This window comes from Bos taurus, chromosome X, assembly GCF_002263795.3.
Source record: "Bos taurus isolate L1 Dominette 01449 registration number 42190680 breed Hereford chromosome X, ARS-UCD2.0, whole genome shotgun sequence".
Taxonomy (NCBI): Eukaryota; Metazoa; Chordata; class Mammalia; order Artiodactyla; family Bovidae; genus Bos; species Bos taurus.
In genome coordinates, this window is record NC_037357.1 from 68,059,017 (window position 1) to 68,080,907 (window position 21,891).

The 21,891-nt window shown below is 35.1% G+C and overlaps 1 protein-coding gene across 2 annotated transcripts in view; it reads left to right on the plus strand.

Annotated features, from left to right (window-relative positions):
- The window catches only part of HDX (highly divergent homeobox), a 214,890-nt gene that overhangs the window by 33,856 nt on the left and 159,143 nt on the right, over nucleotides 1–21,891 (plus strand). For both annotated transcript variants that reach the window (XM_024988576.2, XM_059883705.1), the window contains one exon: nucleotides 1,331–2,449. In XM_024988576.2, the coding sequence (XP_024844344.1) occupies nucleotides 1,331–2,449 (1,119 nt within the window). The remainder of the gene's footprint in view (nucleotides 1–1,330; nucleotides 2,450–21,891) is intronic.

Consider the following 21,891-nt stretch of genomic DNA (forward strand, 5'->3'; position numbering starts at 1 on the left):
ACTGATTTTTTTGTTTATACCCATGGCTGATTCTTTTTGACATTTGACAGAAAACAACAAAATTGTGTAAAGCAATTATCCTTCAACTGAAAAATAAATAAGGTGGCCAAAAAAAGACAGAAAAAAAAAGGCTAAAAGAAAACAAAAGTAATATATATTCAGTGTATAAAATTCAGTAAGTAGATAAAAGCATAAAGAAGAAAATAGCTACCATAAATTAATGACAAACTGGAAAAGTTTTTGCAACTTGTGACAAAGTGCTGCCAACTCTAGTAGAAAATTGCTCTTATAAATCAATTAAAAACGACAAACACCCCAATACAAAAATTAGGTTTTTTTTAACTGGTATAGGTAATGTGTAAGCAATTCAATGAAAGTAACCATAGAAACTAAAATCTAAACAGCAATTATATACCTTTTCTTAACTCCTGGACTAATAGATACTACAAAAGTATAATGCAAAGTGTTGTTGAGGTGTGGGGAAGCCAGTACTTTTATAAATTGGAGGGTAATTAGAAAATGTCAAAAAGTCAAGCAATTTTCCTTCTAAGATGACATTCTAATGGACCAATAGAACAATGATGCATGTACAATGTTGTATTTCAATATGTCTTATAATAGTGAATATTTCTAAAAGTAATCTAAATTCTTAGCAATATTAAATTAACCAAGTTATGATATATTCATAGAACAGAAATTCTTGCTACAGATTTATTGGCTGGATTTTGAGGAGAAGAAAAAAAAATACTATTCGATCAAAGCTTCTGGGGCTTCCCTGAAAGCTCAGTTGGTAAAGAATCTGCCTGCAGTACAGGAAACCCTGGTTCAATTCCTGGGTTGGGAAGATCCACTGGATAAGGGATAGACTGCCCATTCCAGTATTCTTGGGCTTCCCTTGTGGCTCAGCTGGTGAAGAAGCCACTTGCAATGCAGGACACTTGGGCTCAATCCCTAGGTTGGGAAGATTCCCTGAAGAAGATAAAGGCTACCCACTCCAGTATTCTGGCCTGGAGAATTCCATGGACTGTATAGTCCATGGGATTGCAAAGAGTTGGACACAACAGAGCAACTTTCACAAACAATTCACATCAAAGTTTCTAGATATTTATTATGTGCTGGTTCCTGATGGTCTCTGACCTTATTTTTTACTTTTTCTTTTACTGTATATTTTTTTCTTTTAAATTTGTATAGGCCTTGATTTTATGACAAATGAGAATATAAACTATCACATAGAAATTGATTTTCTTGGTTTTTTATTAAGAACTTTTCCATTATATATATATATATATATATATATATATATATATATATGTATTTTTTATTCTTTCAGACGTGGGTTGGCAATAAGAGAAGAAAAATGAGTAGTAAGAATTCTGAATCAGGAGCAACAACAACAGGAACTGTTTCTGGTACTTCTTTGGCAGCTCCAGATGTTACAGTCAGAAATGTGGTTAATATTGCTTCACCCTCAAGTCAACAGTCTTCTTGGACATCGCCCAATAATGATGTCATCATAACTGGTATATACAGTCCAGCCAGTTCATCAAGTAGACAAGAGACAGCCAAGCATTCAAATACACAAATTACAGAAGCACATAAAATCCCTATTCAGAAAACAGCCAGTAAAAATGATACTGAGTTTCAGTTGCACATTCCTGTTCAAAGACAAGTAGCACACTGTAAAAATGCCTCTTTACTCTTAGGTGAAAAAACAATTATTTTGTCAAGACAGACAAGTGTGCTAAATGCTGGAAATTCTGTATACAATCACACAAAGAAAAACTATGGAAGCTCTTCAATGCAAGCCTCTGAGATGACAGTACCTCAAAAGCCATCTGTGTGCCACCGACCTTGCAAAATTGAACCAGTTGGAATTCAAAGATCATATAAGCCTGAACACACAGGTCTATCATCACATAACTTATGTGGGCAAAAACCATCTGTTAGGGACCCTTACTGCAGAACACAAAATTTGGAAATCCGTGAAGTATTTTCACTGGCAGTTAGTGATTACCCACAGAGAATTCTGGGAGGAAATCCCCCACAGAAGCCTCCTAATTCGACAGAAGGAACTTGTTTGTCAATTGCAATGGAGACTGGAGATGCTGATGATGAGTATGCCAGAGAGGAAGAATTGGCATTGATGGGAGCACAGATACCAAGCTACTCAAGATTTTATGAAAGTGGCAGTTCCCTTCGAGCTGAGAACCAAAGTACAACTTTGCCTGGACAAGGAAAAAATATGCCAAATTCACAAATGGTGAATATTAGAGACTTGTCAGACAATGTACTGTATCAAAACAGAGAAAACCATTTGACACCACGGACCTCATTACATACAGCATCTACTGCAATGTACAGTAATACAAATCCATCACGAAGTAATTTTTCTTCACATTTCGCATCATCAAACCAATTGAGGTTATCACAAAACCAAAACAATTACCAGGTAATGTGTAAGTTTGTTTTATAAAGGTTTTATAAAAATTTGTTGGTATAAAAATTGTTTTGGTAATCAATTAGACTTGAGACCTGGGTCACTTAACTCATATTTTGAAGTAATTTGAATTTCTTTTTTCTTGTAAATGGTGGTTTGGGGTCAACTCTTTAAAGAATTTTATGCTTTCTTTGTCATGTTTAAAAATGGTGAGTCCTTTTTTTCATGGAAGTTAGTAATTTTTATAACAGCAATCTTCTGACATTTAAAATGATTTGGTCCAGGCAATAACAGCCTTATGGGAAGCATGGCATTTCTCATCACTAAAATAGGACTAAATTGGCTAGATGCATCCTCTTGAACATAGATAATTCTTGTTATGGTTTTTACTTGCAGTTTGGGAAGATGTCACTAGATAAATGGTGCCTTCCTTGGGTACATAGCCAGGCAAGTCAATCATTGTGCTAGGTGACAATGGTTGAGAAGTTAGAGCCTGTGATAACTCAGCCAATTTTTTTTTTTCTTTTTGAGTAAATGCTTTATTAAGTGCAGCATTAGCCAAAGTGTTTTTTTTAAACATTTACTTTTTATTGTTTTAAATTTATTTATTTTTAATTGGAGGATAATTACTTTACAATACTGTGCTGTTTTATAAGGAAGAGATAAGTTCAGAGTGAGAATTAAAACAATTTTAGACCTGTGCAAAAATAAGTGTTATTTCTTTACTTGTTTCCATATTCAGTTGTTTATATATATGCTTCAAATAATCTCAACAGTGAGGTATAAACCTACCTCAATATCTCTTAAGGCCATAGATCATCTCTCTGAAAAATCTGCTTCAGAAAACTTGAATAGCAGGACAGGAATGTTTGCTATTTTTTCTTGCTACTAGCTAGACCCTTTAGTTTTCAAACATAGTATTTTGTATATGTATTTAAAATGTTTCTAGGCTATTCTCAACCAATATAAGGAACCAACCTCTCTTGACTCCTTTTATCTTATAGCTACTTGCTACAAAATGAAAAGCAATAAAAGAGCATAGGAAGTATCCCTCTGGCACCTACCTCTAACAGAAGAGTGTTCCATCATCATTAGTAGACACTTCTTATTAAGGATCTTTTCATTTTTCTGTTTGTTCTTTCTTAAGGCATGATTAAAGTAACATTGAACCATACCTGTAGGATCCTCCACAATGCCCCCTTTTATTCACCTAATTCTTTTGGACTTCTTTATCCCCTCAGTGTTGCTCCTAACAATCATAACAATAACATTTATGATTTGTTGAGGACCTTGAATGTACTAGGCACCATCAGTAAATTTATATACTTCATCTTCATGGCAGTTTGATCATATAAGCATTTTATCCATATTTTAATATCATGTCTAGAATCATACAGCCAATACATGACAGAACCAAGATTCCAACTCAGAAATGCATCATGTGGGGTTTCTTTTTTCTACTTTACCATACAGCCTAACAATATAGAATATTTGGAGGCTTGAGAGTGCAGTTTAATTTTTAGATTTTCTTAAACTGATTGCTCCTGTGGTTTTACATTTTTATAGTTTTTATCTTTTTTCCTTACTGAAAGTTTAAAGAAATTAAGTTTATTTTATATGAAAGAAACTTTTAAATGGAATAAAACTTAGCTATGTTTTTTTTGAAAAGTAGTCTCTTTAAAGAAATACAATCTGACATAAATTAGGACATGGATTTAGAACCAGACAGACCTGGATTCAAATCTAGGCTCTGCTTATTTTCTACTTGTGTGCCCTCAGACAAGTGTCATAAACTCTCTGTGTAACAGTTTCTTCATTTGTACAATGCATTTAATAATACCTGTTTCACAGGAATGCTGTACATGAAATGACAATCTGTGCAAGGCTCCTTGTACATTCCTGGCAAATAAACTTTCTTATACTTGTTACATCATGGTTGGAAAGTTAATGAACCTCTGCTAGTCCAGGTCTTTACATTCCATTTCAAGTAGAATATTGCACAGCCCACAGTTATCACAGGATGGTTGAGAAATAAATAACTGAAAGAAGCCTGGAGATCAGCTCTCAACTTCACCATAATCTATGTATTAAAAGCCCATATATTTCTATTTCTATTATAACAGACCTCCTCTGACTTGACCTGAGACAGTATGGTAGACAGCGTTTGCAAAATTGAAGTATAATTGACACATTAGTTTTATGTCCCACCTTTATTTTAATTAATGGATATCTTAGGAAACCTAGGCAGCCTGGGGAAGTGTAGTCCATGAAGATTAATGGCAGTCCATTTGGGTTCCTAGTACAAAAATATAATAGACATGGTGATTGAAAACCCAACACACATTTATTTCTCATAGTTCTGAAGTCTGGGAAGCCCCAGATCAAGGTGCTGGCTGACTTAGTGTCTGGTGAGTGCCCGCTTCCCAATTCATAGATGACTATCTTTTCAGTGATTTCTCACATGTTAGAAGTGCCAAGGGAGCTCTCTGGGGTCTCTTTTGTAAGGAAACCAGTCCCATTCTTGAGGGCTCCATTCTCATGACCTAATCATCTCCCAAATGCCCCACTTTGAAATGCCAGCACCTTGGGGATTAGAATTCAACATGTGAATTCAGTTGGGATACAAACATTCAGCCCCGGTAGTTATCCTCCAAGATTTTGATGATGTTCTATTACCTACATGTATTATTAGTAGATCAGGACTTAGAAAGATAAAACCTATGACCATCTTGTCATCTTTCTAGCTATGAAAGTATAAGCAAGAAAGCAATTTTCTAAGTTTCTGACCTTGGGACTATATGACAGAGATATCTGTCTCTTTTCTCTGTTGTGCCAAGTATCTTCAAGCTGAGGTTCTATTCCTGGAGTATAGTCTAGTTCCAGGCTATGCTGCTGCCAAGTCGCTTCAGTCGTGTCCGACTCTGTGGGACCCCATGGACTGCAGCCTACCAGGCTCCTCCATCCATGGGATTTTCTGGGCAACAGTATTGGAGTGGGGTGCCATTGCCTTCTCCCATTCCAGGCTATATAGGTGGCTAAATACAAATTGAGGAATACATGAGGAAGCTAGGAAATTGAAATTGGCTCTGCTTCAGAGTCACTGTGGAATACCACATTAAGGGTTGAAGTGATGATACAGAAACTGTCAGGAGGTAGTTATACCAGGATACTATAGCCCAGTTCTATTTCAGGCTGACCCCATTCCTTTGGGGCTAGATTGCAACAGTATTGGGCTCCAAGCTGCCATTCATTTTCCATATTATGTTCATGCCAGTATACCTATTTTTATTGACTGTTATGTTGATAACAGATTAATAATTGATGATAACCTATGTAAAGATATTGGAAGACAAATGTTATAAATTCAGGTTTGTTGCAATTATTATTGTTACTTAATAATTAACTGTCTTCTCAACTCTCAAGGACATCATAGGAACTTAGAAGTTAATAGAGTTATAGCATTTTGAACTTTCTTTAAAAGGTACTAAATAAGTACAATGTATCCCTAACAGTAGAAGTACTTTGATAGTATCCTCCAAATTTATTCAGTGTTTATAGGTTTAAGTGCATTTTAAAAATAAACATGGAAATTTAATGGCTGTAAAACCTTTAAACATCATTTCTAAACCAATACAAATGGTATTTTGACCTGAGGAAAGGGAGTGCCAGTAAGATTGAATGACTTCGCTAAAATAACTCTCAGGCAATATTCAACTTTTAAAAAGTAATAGATGTAGTTAGCATATTTAGTTGCTAAGTTGTGTCTGACTCTTTTGCAACCTCATGGACTGTAGCCCACCAGGCTTCTCTGTCCAGGGGTTTTCCAAGCAAGAATATTGGAATGGGTTGCCATTTCCTTCTTCTGGTGATCTTCCCGACCCAGGAATCGAATTCATGTCTCCTGGATTGCAGGTAGATTCTTTATTGACTGAGCCACTAAGGAAGCCCTTGTAGCTAGCATGGAGAATTTTAAATGACTTTATTGAGATATAGTTCACATAGTACAGTGGTCACACATCGAAAGTGTACAATTAAATAGTTTTTAATATATTCACAGATGTGTTCAAGCAGTATCAATCTAATTTTAGAACATTTCATTACTTCAAAAATAAACTACATACTCATTAGCGCACCAAATCTCCCATTCCAGCACTAGACAATCATCAATCTTTCTCTCTCTATTGATGCACCTATTCTAAATATTATTATAAATGGAATAATGCAATATGATGGATTTTTGTAACTGGCTTCTTTCAGGTAGCATAATGTTTTCAAGGTCCATTTTATAGTATGTATCAATAATTCATTCTTTTACATTGCTCTATGATATTCCATGGAGAAGGCAATGGCACCCCACTCCAGTACTCTTGCCTGGAAAATCCCATGGATGGAGGAGCCTGGTAGGCTGCAGTCCATGGGGTCACTAAGAGTCGGACATGGCTGAGCGACTTCACTTTCACTTTTCACTTTCATGCATTGGAGAAGGAAATGGCAACCCATTCCAGTGTTCTTGCCTGAAAAATCTCAGGGATGGGGGGAGCCTGGTGGGCTGCCATCTGTGGGGTCCCACAGAGTCGGACCCGACAGAAGTGACTTAGCAGCAACAGCATGATATTTCATTGTGTATATATAGCATTGATTGTTTATCCATTCAGTAGTTGATGAACATTTGGGTTGTTTCCACATTATCTGTTATGAATAGTGCTGCTATGAACATTTATACACAAATTTTTGTGTGGAAATATTTTTTCATATTTCTAGGCTATATATCTTGGAGTATACTTCTAGTTCATATTGTAATTCTATGCTTAAAGTTTTGAGGAAATACCAATTTTTTTTTTTTTCTGAAGTGGTTGTATCACTTTACAATCCAACCATCAGTGTAAAAGGATTCCAATTTCTCCACATCCTGACAAACACTTGTCACATCAGTGATTTTGATTATAGCCACTGTAATGGAAATCTTGATCTGTGTTTTTCTAACAGCTAACAATTTTAATTCTCTTCTCATGTGCTTATTGGTCATTCAAATATCTTATTTGGAAGAATGCCTATTCAGAGAATTTAGCAATTTTGTAAGTGTTCGTTTGTTCTTTGAGTTGTAAGTGTTCAGTTCATATTCTCTATACTAATCCTTATCAGATACATGACTTACAAATATTTTCTCCCACTTTATACACTATCTTTTCACTTTCATGGGGATATTGTTTAAACACAAATGTTTTTAATTTTGATCAAGTCCATTTTATCTGTTTTTTTTTTTTTTTCTGTTGTTTCTTGTGCTTTTGGTATTGTATCTAAGAAGCTATTACCTAAGCTGAAGTAACAAACACTGACTCATGTATTTTCTTCTAAGAATTTTATACTTGTATCTCTCACATATAGATGGTTCTTTTGTTTTGAGTTTGTTTTTGTGTATATTACGAGGTAGAAGTTTTTCTTGATTATATAGCATATGAATATCCAACTGTCCCATCACCATTTATTTAAAAGATTATACTTTCCCCATTGAATGGTCTTGTCATCCTTCTTGAAATCAATTGATTACATGGAAGGCTTTATTTCTGGACTCTCAGTTCTATTGTTTTGAGACTATGTGTGTGTGTGTGTGTGTGTGTGTGTGTGTGTGTGTGTGTGTATTTCTTCTTATGCTGATACAACACTATTTGAATTACTATACCTTTGTAGGAAGTTTTGAAATTGGGACATATGAGTCTTCCCAATGTCTTCTACTTTATCTAAATTACTTTAGCTATTCTAGGTCCCTTAAATTTGCACATGAATTTTAAGATTAGCTTATCACTTTATGAAAAAACAAATGGAATTTTGATAGTCATCATGCTGACCTGTGGATAAATTTGGGGAATATTCTTCTAATAATAATAATGTGTCTTCTGATCTGTGAACATGGTATGCCTTTATACTTGTTAGATCTCCTTTAATTTCTTTTAACAGTGTCTTGTACTTTTCAGTCAAGTCTTGCCCTTATTGTTTTAAATTTATATATAAATATATAACTTTTAATGCTATTTTAAATGGAATTTCTTAATTTAATTGTTGGATTTGAAGATTGAATTTTGTACATTGGTATTGTATCCTGAAAAAGTACTGAACTAATCTATTAGTTAAATACTAGTGTATTTCTTAAAGTTTTATTTATATAAAATCATGCCATCTATTAACATAGATAGTTTTACTTGTGTAAAACCTTACTGCATTTTATTTCTTTTTATTAGCTAGTTGCTAGAACCTTCAATATAATGCTGAATAGAAGCAGTAAGACATCTTTATCGTCTTGATCTTGAATGGAAAACAAACAGTGTCTAACCAATACAATGTTATCTGTGGGGATTTTGTAGATGGTCTTTATCAGGATGATAAAGAATAAAACTCCCCTTTTATTCCTGGTTTGTTGAGTACTTTTATCATGAATATGGTTTGGACTTTTGTCAAATGTTATTTCTGTTTTTAATGAGATATGTTCATGTGCATTTTTCTATTTATTTTGTTAACATGGCATATTGCATTTTTTTCTTTTAATTTTCTTTTTTGATATTTATTTTGTATATCTTTTCTTAGTTTTACTAAGATATAATTAACATACAGTACTGTGCAAATTTAAGGTGTTCAGCACAATGATTTTATTCACATGAAATTATTATTAACCAATTCAGTATTTATTACTAAGCAATAAGCTTAGTTAATATCCATTACCTAATGTGTATTTTTTTTAAAAAAGAAAAAATCTTTCTTTCCTTGTGATAAGAAATCTTGGAAACTACTCCCTTAACAATTTTCAAATATTCAAGGCAACAGCAGTGTTAACTATAGTCATGATGCTGCACATTACATTCCTAGCACTTTGTTATCTTACAAGCAGAAATTTGTACCTTTCATCACCTTCATCCAATTCCCACTCCCCAGTTCCCTGCCTCTGGTAAGCACAAATCAGATATCCTTTTCTATGAGGCTGGGTTTTTTAAAATCTGTTTTATATTCCACATATAAGTGAGATCATTTATCAGTTGTCTCTCTTCTATTTATTTCATGTAGCAAAACGCCCTTGAGGTCCACTCGTGTTATTGTGAATGGCTGAATTTCACCCTGTTTGTGGCTGAATAATAGTCCATTCTCTATATATTTTATCGGAGAAGGCAATGGAACCCCACTCCTGTACTCTTGCCTGGAAAATCCCATGGATGGAGGAGCCTGGTAGGCTGCAGTCCATGGGGTCGCTAAGAGTCGGACACGACTGAGTGACTTCACTTTCACTTTTCACTTTTCACTTTCATGCATTGGAGAAGTAAATGGCAACCCACTCCAGTGTTCTTGCCTAGAGAATCCCAGGAACAGGGGAGCCTGGTGGGCTGCCATTTATGGGGATGCACAGAGTCGGACATGACTGAAGTAACTCAGCAGCAGCAGCATATATTTTATAGCTTCTTTATCCATTAATCTGTTGATGGGCACTTAGGTTGTTTCCATGTCTTGACTATTTTAAATAATGTTGCTATGAATATCAGAGTGCATATCTCTTTTCTTTAAAAAAAAAAAAAAACTTTTTATTTTGTATTGGGGTATAGCTGATTAACCATGTTGTGATAGTTTCAGATGAACAGCAAAGAGATTCAGCCATACATATACATGTTTCCATGCCCCCTAAACTCCCCTCCCATCAAGGCTGCTGCAAAAAATTGAGCAAAGTTTCAAGTGTTGTACAGTACGTCCTTGTCTCCATTAGATATAGTCCCAAAAGTGAAATTGATTGATTATATGGCAGTTTTATTTTCAAATTATTGAGGATCCTTCATATTGTTTTGTGTAATGCCAGTGCCAATTTATAATCCCACCAACAGTGTGCAAGTGTTCCCTTTTACCCACATCTTTGACAGCATTTTTTATCTCTTGTCTTCTTTGATGATAGGCATTGTAACAATCGAGGTGAAATCTCATGGTAATATTAATTTGCATTTACCTTATGATTAGTGATGCTGAGCACATTTCATATACCTGCTGACTATTCATCTATCTTCTTTGGAAAATGTCTATTGAGGTCCTTTGCCCATTTTTAACTGGATTATTGTTTTTTTGCTATTAAGTTGATGAGTTTTTAAAGCCTATTTTGAATATTGACCCTTAACCAAACACATGTTTTGAAAATGTTTTTTCTAATTCCATAGGTTGTCCTTATATTTTGTCAGCCATTTCTTTTTGCTGTGCAGAATCTTTTTAATTAATGTAGTTCTTCTTGTTAATTTTTTATTTTGTGCTTTAGGTGTCATATACAAAAACTCATTGCCAAGATCCATATTGAGGAGATTTTTTTTCCTATTTTCTTCTAGGAGTCTTACAGTTGCTAGTCTTCAATTCACTTTGACTTAATTTTGTGGGTGATGTAAAATAGGGGTTTAGTTTCATTCTTTGCATGTGAATATCCAGTTTTCCCAGCAACATTTATTAGAGAGATTGTTTTTTCTTCATTGAGTAACCTTGGTTTCATAGTTAAATATTATTTGAACTTATATGGATTAGTTCATTTCTGAGCTCTTGATTCTGCTCCATTGAGCTATGTGTCTGTATTTTATGCCACTGCCATACTGTTTTGACTACTGTAGCTATTTCCCTTCCAGTTTTATATATATATAATTGACATACAGAACTATATAAGTTTTAAGGTGCACAACTTAAAGTTTTGACTTACATACGTCATGAAATGATTACCATTATATTATATATACATAGATTTTTATAAAAGAATTAAGTGTCTTTCCTCATGATGGGAATTCTTAGGATTTACTCTCTTAATGACTTTCATATATAGCATACAACAGTGTTAATAATATTAATTATGTTGTATATTATATCCCTAGTTCTTGCTTATCTTATAATTAGAAGTTTGCACATCTGACCACCTTTATCCATTTTTCCTTCTCCTCTCCCTGCATCTGGTAACCACAGATCTGATCTTTTTATGAGCTTGTTTGCTCATAATTGACCTATAACACCATGTGAGTTTCTGGTATACAACATAGTGATTCTATATTTCTATACATTACAAAATGACTACCATGATAAGTCTAATTAGCATGTCACCATGCAAAGGTATTACATTATTATTGACTACATTTCCCCACACTGAACATTTCTTCCGCATGACTCATTTGTTTTACAACTGGAAGCTGTGCCTCTTAATTTCTCTCACCTATTTCCCTCATATGCCCCTCCCCACATCAACCACCTGTTTGTTCTTTGTCTCTATGACTCTGTTTCTGTTTTGTTATGTTTGTTCATTTGTTTTGTTTTTTAGATTCCACATATAAGTGAAATCATATGATATTTGTTTTTCTCTGACTTATTTCACATAGCATAATATCATCTAGGTCTATCCATGTCACAAATGGCAAAATTTCATTTTTAATGACTGAGTAACTGTCTGTGTGTATCAGATTTTTCTTTATCCAGTCACCTATTGATGAACACTTAGGTAGCTTCCATACCTTGGCTATTGCAAATAGCACTGAAGTAAACATAAGGATGCATATATTTTTGAAAAAATGCTTTGTTTTCCTCAGCAGAATACCCAGAAGTAGAATTACTGGATCATATGACAGTTCTATTTTTAATTTTTTAATGCTCCTCCATACTGTTTTCAATAGTGATTACTATAGCTTTTTAATATAGCTTGAATTCAGGGAATGTGATACCACCTGCCCTTCTCTTTCTCAGAATTGTTTGGATATTTGGAGTCTTTTGTGCTTCTACAAAAATTTTAGGATTATTTTATACTTCTACCAAAAAAATACACCATTGAAATCTTGATAAGAATTGCATTGAATCTATAGATATCTTTAGGTAGTATTGACTTTTTAACAATATTAATTTTTCCAATCCATGAATGCAAGATACCATTTTGCTTATTTGTGTCTTGTTATATTTCTTTCATTAATGTCCTATAGTTCAGAAAGTAGACACTTTTCACTTCCCAATTTAATATATTCCTAAGTATTTTATTATTTTGATGCAATCATATATGGGATTTTTTTCTTTATTTCTTTTTTGGATAATTCAGTTTTTAGTATGTAGAAATGTTACTGGTTTTTGTGTGGTAGTATCATGCTATTTTACTGAATTCATGGATTAGCTCAAACAGTTTTTTGGTGGACTCTTTGGGATTCTATATATAAAATTTTGGCATATGAAAATAGAGCCAACTATATCTCTTACTTTCCAATTATGTTTTTTATTGATTTTTCTTGCTTTATTGCTCTGGCTAGGACTTCCAATACTAGCTTGAATAGGAATGATGAGAGTTGGCACCTTTGTCTTATTCCTGATCTTAAAAGTGAGGCTTCCACCTTTCACCATTGAATATGTTAGCTGTGAGCTTTTCATGTATGGTTTTTTTATGTTGAGGAATGTTCCTTCTATATCTGTTAAGAGTTTTTTTTTTTTAATATAAATTTATTTTTTTATCATGGGGATTCTGATGTCACCTATATGGCAACATGAAAGTGAAAGTGAAAGTTGCTCAATCATGTCTGACTCTTTGTGATCCCATGGACTATATAGTTTATGGAATTCTCCAGGCCAGGATATTGGAGTGGGTAGCCTTTCCCTTCTCCAGAGGATCTTCCCAACCCAGGAATTGAACTAGGGTCTCCTGCATTGCAGGCCAATTCTTTAACAACTGAGCTATGAGGGAAGCCCCTATAGGTTGTTCTTAATTTCATTTCCCCTCACAATGAAAATATTAACAAGTATTAACAACTAACAACTCAAGAATAAGACACTACTGAGTGAATAGTAGAACATAGGAATGAGACTGAAGCATCCTCTTGCACCACAGAGAATAAGACAGATTGCATTAGAAGGGTAAGAGAAGTAGCTACATGTTGACTGCATTGTCTCTCACCAAGGCCGGCACAGCACCATGTGTACAGGTCTCCACTGAGCCTTTGTTCCTCCTGTGGGAAGAGAGAAATAGGAGACAACTGAGGGACAACAAACCTACCGCCAGCATTTTGGAGCACTTTTCAGGAGCACCTAATCTGCAACATGGGCATTCTCATGAGAATGTGTGAGGCTTGACCACTACAAATCTGATTACGATGAAGAAAGAGGGAGGGGCTTGCAACAACCAGCACATGCTGCTGCTGCTGCTGCTAAGTCACTTCAGTCGTGTCCGACTCTGTGTGACCCCAGAGACAGCAGCCCACCAGGCCCCGCCATCCCTGGGATTTTCCAGGCAAGAACACTGGAGTGGGTTGCCATTTCCTCCTCTAATGCATGAAAGTGAAAAGTGAGAGTGAAGTCTCTCATTCGTGTCTGACTCTTAGCGACCCCATGGACTGCAGCCTATCAGGCTCCTCCATCCATGGGATTTTCCAGGCAAGAGTACTGGAGTGGATTGCCATTGCCTTCTCCGACAAACTGCATTCATGTTTGCAAATATGGTAGTGTATTTGCTATATAGTAATTCCAACCAGCAGTTTTGTCCATCTGTAGAATCAAGTTAAGGCTGCATTCTGACCATGATGGGGTACAGATCTATCTGATTTGAATTCTCAAAGAGGAGCTTTGCTGACCAACCTACTACGGAAATTGTCTCCTGGCCCCATCTGACTGAAAGAATTGGTAACAACTCCTGGAAGCTCTGGGGGCCCAACAGCACTTGAGCTAAGAGGTGGGCAGCAGAGCCAATAGTTTTTAGAACATCAGTGGTCCTGTTCAGTAGGGGAAATTTCGGTGTGGGTTGGCTTGGGTTAAGACAACAAACAAAGAGTCTTTCTGACATTGGAGATGGTTCTTTTGCTTAGTATAGACAGGGAAGATAATTTGTAGTCAAACCCATTTCTGAGTATAACCTTCATTCCAACTGAAGAGGGAACCTAATCAGAGCATATGAGAAGGTATATAACCCATCCAACAGCCATGCTTACAGTGGAACTTAAAAAGAGAGCATAGCCATGACTTAGTCCATCTGCAGAACAAAATCTGGAGCCTGTATGGCCACAGAATTCAGAACATAATCTTGCCTGATTTTGGTCCATAAACAAAGTGATATGAAAGTCATAGAGCCTATTCTGCTGGCCTGACAAGGCAGGTAATCAAATTCATAGCCATGCCTACTCTTGAGTATAGTTCCCAGTCCTAAATACCTAGTTAGCCTGAACAAAGAAAGCAAACAACTGAAGAGTACATTCTGTAGCCTCACATAAGCAAGATACCAAGCCAGCAGTTCTATCCAACTATTCTGAGCCAGTGGCATACACCCTCATCCCTGTCTTCAGAGTTCTTGGATAGTGACCTTGCCCCAAAATAGACCCTGATAAAAATCCCACTTGTCCAAGGACATTACCACAGATATGCCCAGAAATCCAGTCTGAGTTGATGGGTGAAGAACTATCTCTACCAAAGAGAACCTTTAAAGTCTGAGGGAGGAGACCACTTATTAAAATGGACAGGTGCCAACTTAAGGAATCACTAAAAATCAGGTAGATGTGACATCACCAAAAGGAAAATAATTTAGCTCCAGTTCAGTGCAGTTCAGTTACTCCATTGTGTCTGACTCTTTCAGACCCCATGGACTGCAGCATGCCAGGCTTCTGTGTCCATCACCACCTCTGGAGCTTGCTCAAACTCTTGTCCATCGAGTCAGTGATGCCATCCATCCATCCATCCATCCAACTGACCTTAAAGAAATAAAGACCTCTGAACTTTCAGAAAAAATTAAGTGGCCATGTTAAGGAAGTTTTGTGAACTATGTCAAACCACAGAGAAATAATTTAATGAAATAAAGGAAACCATGTATAAACAAAACAGTTCAAAGAGGAAATAACCATATAAAAAAATAGAAATCTTAGAGTTGAAAAATACATTAACTGAAAAATTCAGTATGGGTTAAAAAAAATAGGTTTGAACATACATAAGAAACATTCAATGACCTGAAAAACAGAACAATGGAAATTACACTCAGAGTGGCAAAAAGAAAAAAGAATGAAAACGAGTGAGGAAAGCCGATGGGAATTATGGGACATGATGAAAAGCAAACTATTCACATTATGAGAATTTCAGAAGGTAAGAGAAAGGAGAGAACGTATATTTAAAACAATAATGGTAAAAATTTTCCTGAATCCGAGGAGAGAAAAGGATATCCAGGTACATGTGACCTAAGGAATAGTTTGAACCTAAATAGAGCCTCAGTGAAAGACACTGATTAAATTCATGAAAGTCAAAGACAAAGATCAAATTTTAGAGTGCCAAAGAAAGAGAGTAATTACATAGAAAAGAACACCTATACAACTATTGGTGGATCTTTCAACACAAAATTTTCAGGCCTGGAGATGATAGAATGACATATTCAAAATATTGAAAGAAAGTATCAACCAAAAATTCTATACCCAGAAAAGCTGCCCATCTGAAACAAAAGAGAGATAAAAACAAGCCAAATACAATAAAGTTCCTTATTACACCTGCCTTACAGGAAATGCTAAACTGAGTTCAAGTCAAAAGATACCGTTAAGAACATACGAACGGAAAGGTAACTAGTAATGTTAAATAGTCATAATTATAGTCTGCAATATAGTACTGGCAGTGCTTAATATATTTATAACTAGATTATAAGTTAAAAGGACTTCCCTGGTGGCTCAGACAGTAAATTATCTGTCTACACTGAGGGAGACCTGGGTTCGATCCCTGGGTCGGGAAGATTCCCTGGAGAAGGAAATGGCAACCCACTCCAGTACTCTTGCCTAGAAAATCCCATGGACGGAGGAGCCTGGTGCAGGCTACTGTCCACAGGGCCTCAAAGAGTCAGACATGACTGAGCAACTTCACTCACTTATAAGTTAAAAACTTAGCCAAAATAAACATAACCACTGTAAATGGAAAAATAATTAAAACTAAAATTAAGGAATCCTATTGAAGTTAGGTTGATCAATTTAAAATAAGGCATTTTATATTTAAGATATTTTATGTAAACTTCATGTTCAACAGAAGGGAAAATCCTGTAGCAGTTACATAAATGAACATCATAAAGAATTCAAAGAATGCTGATCTCAAAAGAGGAGAGTAGGTTAAAAAAAAAAAAAAGGAACAATGGATCTACAAAATATTCATAAAACAGCCTTGAAAATGACAATATTAAGTACTTACTTATTAATAAACAGGATAAATTATTCAAATAAAAGACATAGTATGGTTGAATGAATGAAAGAGCAAGATCCAATGATATGCTGCCTACAAAAGACTCACTTTAGCCTTAAAGACCCACATAGATTGACAGCAAAGGAATGGAGAAAGATATTTCAGGCAAACGGTAACCAAAAGAAAGCATGGGTAACATGGGTAATATCAGAAAAGAAAAGAGACTTTAAAATGAAAATGGTTAAAAGGAGACAGAGAAGTTCATATAATAAAAAGGGGGGCAATTCATTAAGAAGATACAACAGTTGTAAATCTGTATGTAGCTAATGTTAGAGCATCTAAATATATAAAGCAAAACTAACAGAGCTAACAAAGAGATAAACAGTAATAAAATAATAGGGACTTTGTAATCCACTCTCAACAATGGAGATAGCATCCAGAGAAAGAAACAATAAGAAAACAGTGTACATAAACAATGCTATACCAAATAAACATAGCAGACATATATAGAACATTCTAATAACAGCAGAATACATACTCTTCTCAAACACACATAAAACATTTTCTAGGATAGACTGCGTGTTAGAACACAAAACAAGTCTTAGCACATTCAAGAAGATTTAAATATATCAAGTATCTTCTCTGACCACAGTGGCATGAAAATAGAAATAAATGAGGAAAGCTGAAAAATTTAAGAGCAAAGTGAAATTAACACTCTCCCAAACAGCCAAAATATAAGAGAAGTAATTAAAAGGGAAAAAGTTTCTCAAGACAAACTAAAATGAAAACACAATATACTAGCACTTGTGGGAGTCAGCAAAAGCAATTCTAAGAGGGAATTTTATAGCAATAAATGCCTATATATTAAGAAGCAAGAAAGATTGCAAGTAAAATAATCTAACTCTGTGCCTCAAAGGACTAGAAAAAGAAAAACAAACTGAGCCAAAAGTTTTGGAAGGCAATATTGAAGATAAGATCAGAAATAAGAAAATGAAAACATAGGAAAGATTAAAATAATTAAGAGATTCTTCTTAGAAGATGCAAACAAATTTGAAAAAAAACTTTAGCTAGACTATACAAGGATGAAAGAGGATCCAAGTCAACAAAATTATAAATGAAAACGGAAACATTACTACTGATACCACAGAAATACAAAGGATCATCAGAGGCCACTATGAACAACTATACACAAGCAAATTGGACAACCTAGAAGAAAAATAAAAATTCTTACTAACATGCAATTTTCCAAGACTGAATCAAGAAAAATTTGAAATGTGAAAAGACCAATTACTAATAAAATGATTGAATTAGTAGTCACTAATTTCTTAGTTAATAAAATCCCAGGAACGTTTTGCTTCTCCAGTGAATTTTACCTCACATTAAAAGGAGCATTAACTCCAATATATCTCAAATTCTTTCAAAAAATCAGAGTAGAGATGTTTCCCAAACTTATAAAATAAGAAGCCAGTGTTATCCTGAAACTAACACCAGAAAAGGATACTGGTAGAAAAGTGCAGGCCAATATCCGTGATGAATATAAATACAAGAATCATCAATAAAATACTTGAACACTGAATTCAGCAGTATTTTTAAACTATTATTCACCATGATCAAGTGGGAATTATCCCTGAGATGCAAGAATGCTTCAACATATCCTCGTTCAACATTTTCAACAAATCGTATGTTCAACATATTCAACATATTTAACATCAACATATTGATGTAAATTGACATTTTAATATATTAAAGCACATTAATAAAACGAAAAATAATCATGTGACCATCTCAATAGACACAGAAAAAAGACTTTTAACAAAATTCAACACCCATTCATGATAAAAACTTTTTAAAATTTGAAATGAAGCAAGTTTAATTATTTAATTTTTTAATGGATGTACATTACTGTATAAGGCTTACAATGTGAAGGTTTCATTAACATATATTGTGAAGTAATTATCATAATGGGCTCAGCTAACCTCCATATTCTCATATAGATATAATTTTTAAACTTTCCTTTTGATGACAACTCTTAGGATTAACTTTTAAGAACTTACTTCTATATCATACATCAATGTTAGTTATCATCATGACGTTGTACATTATATTCCTAATATTTATTTACATTATAATGGGAAGTTTGTACAATTTTGACCACTTTCCTCCAATTCTCATGCCCTCTATATCCAACTTTGGTAACCACAAGTCTGATCTCTTTTTCAATGATTTTGTTAATTTTTAAGATTCCACATATAAGTGAAATTGTACAGTATTTTATTCTCTAACTTATTTTACTTAGTATAATGCTTTCAAAGTCCATCCATGGTGTCACAAATTGTATGACTTCCTTGTTTTTTAATGACTGAATAATATTCCATTGCACATATATGCCATAACTACTTTGTCCATTCCTCCACCAATGGACAATTAGGTTATTTTCATACTGTAAATACTACTGCTATGACATGGAGTACAGATTTTTTTCATTTTAGTATTTTCATTTCTTTTGGATATATACCTATAAGTGGAATTGCTGGATCATATGGTAGTTCTACTTTTAATTTTTTGAGGAAACTCTATCATTTTCCATACAGGTTGTACTAATTTATAACCTCGCCAGAAGCTCCAATAATTTGCCCACCTGATGTGAAGAGCTGACTTATTGGAAAAGACCTTGATGCTGGGAAAGACTGAGGTTATGAAGAGAAGGAGGTGACAGAGGATGAGATGGCTGGATGGCATCATTGACTCAATGCACATAAGTTTGAATAAACTCCAGGAGATAGTAAAGGACAGGGAAGCCTAGGGTGCTGCAATCCATAGGATCACAAAGAGTCAGACACGACTGAGTGACTGAACAACAAAGCACTGTACAAGGATTCCCTTTTTATCATGTCCACTTCAGCATTTGATTCAGTTCAGTTCAGTTCAGTCACTCAGTCGTGTCCAACTCTTTGTGACCCCATGAATCACAGCACACCAGGCCTCCCTGTCTATCACCAACTCCCGGAGTTCACCCAGACTCATGTCCATTGAATCGATGATGCCATCCAGCCATCTCATCCTCTGTCATCCCCTTCTCCTCCTGCCCCCAATCCTTCCCAGCATCAGAGCCTTTTCCAATGAGTCAACTCTTCGCATCAGGTGGCCAAAGTACTGGAGTTTCAGCTTTAGCATCATTCCTTCCAAAGAAATCCCAGGGCTGATCTCCTTTAGAATGGACTGGTTGGATCTGCTTGCAGTCCAAGGGACTCTCAAGAGTCTTCTCCAACACCACAGTTCAAAAGCATCAATTCTTTGGCACTCAGCCTTCTTCACAGTCCAACTCTCACATCCATACATGACCACTGGAAAAACCATAGCCTTGACTAGACGGACCTTTGTTGGCAAAGTAATGTCTCTGCTTTTGAATATGCTATCTAGGTTGGTCATAACTTTTCTTCCAAGGAGTAAGCATCTTTTAATTTCATCGCTGCTCTTGTCTTTTTGATAATGGCCATTCTAATAGGCTTGTGGTGATATCTCATTGTGTTTTTAATTTGCACTTCCCTAATTTTGGCCACTTGATGCGAAGAGCTGACTCATTTGAAAAGACCCTGATGTTGGGAAAGATTGAAGGAAGTAGGAGAAGAGGACAACAGAGGATGAGATGGTTAGATCGCATCACCGATTCAAGGGACATGAGTTTGGGTAAACTCTGGGAGTTGGTGATGGACAGGGAAGCCTGGTGTGCTGGGGTTTATGGGATCACAAAGAGTCAGACACGACTGAGTGACTGAAATGAACTGAACTGAATGACTAGTGATGGTGAGCATTTTTTAATGTATCTGTTGGCCTTTTGTATATCTTCTTGGAGAAAAGTCTATTCAGGTCCTTTACTCATTTTGTGAGCGGGGGATGGGGGGGGCTTCTTCGATGCTTAGCTTCCTTTTGTATATTTTCTTTGAAGAAATGTCTGTTCAGGCCCTTTGCCGATTTGGGGGTGGCGGGGGGCTTCCTCGATGGCTCAGTGGGAAAGAATCTGCCTGCAATGCAAGAGACACAGGAGATGCAGATTCGATCCCTGGTTTGGGAAGATGTCCTGGAGGAGGAAGATGGCAACCCACTCCAGTATTCTTGCCTGAAAAATCTCATGAGCAGAGGAGTCTAGTGGGCTACAGTCCATGGGGTCACAAAGAGTTAGAAACTTTTTTAATTGAGTTATTTAGTTTTTGGCTATTAAGTTGCATGTGTTCTTTATATGTTTTGGATGAAAGCTCTTATCAGCTACATTGTTTGCAAATATTTTTCCTATTCCATAGTTTATCATTTTTGAATCATTCTTTTGCTATGTGGAAGTTTTTTAGTTTGATGTAATCTCACTTGTTTATTTTTGATTCTGTTTCTTATGGTTTAGTTATCATATATAAAAAAAAAATTATTGCCATGATCTATGTCAGTTTTTTTCCTATTTCTTGAAGGGCTCTTATGGCTTCTGGTTTTACACTTAAGACCATTTTCAGTTAATTTTTGTCAGTGTTAGATTCATAATCTTTTTGCATATGAAATCTAATTTTTTCAGCACCATTTAATAAACTATCTTTTCTCCTTTGAGTATTTTTGGCCCCCTTGTAAAATATTAGTTGACTATAAATCCTCTGTCTTACTTCTGTTGTCAAATAGAATATACTGTATATGTCTGTTACAGCCATTTTTTCCCTACAGTATCAGTTAAATGCTTTGCTTCTTTATTGATATTCTACCTGAATGATCTATCCCTTTCTAAAAGTGAGGTATTAAAGTCCAATTATTCTTGCATTGTTTTTTATCTCTTCTTTCACTTGTGTTAGTGTTTGCTTTATATATTTTATGCATTTCAGTATTATATATATTATATATATATATATATATATATATATATATATATAATAAATGTATTCCAATGTTGGGTGCATACATATTTATAATCATTATTGCTTCTTGATGGGCTCATACCTTTGTCATTATATAATGACTTTCATTGTCCCTTTTACCAATTTCATTTTTAAGACTATATTTTCTATTATAAGTATAGCTAACTCTGCTTTTTTTAGGTTGCCACTTGCTTGAAATGTTTTTTTTTTTTTTTCATCCCTTCATTCTAAGTCTATGTGTATATTAGGTTAAAATGAGGCTCTCACTAGTTTTCAGTGGACCTTGTTCTTTCATCCTTTCAGCCATTCTGGTTCATTTGACTGGAAATTTAATCAATTTGCATTTAAATTCGTTATCGATAAGTAAGGACTTACTATTCAGTTCAGTTGCTCAGTCGTGTCTAATTCTTTGTGACCTCA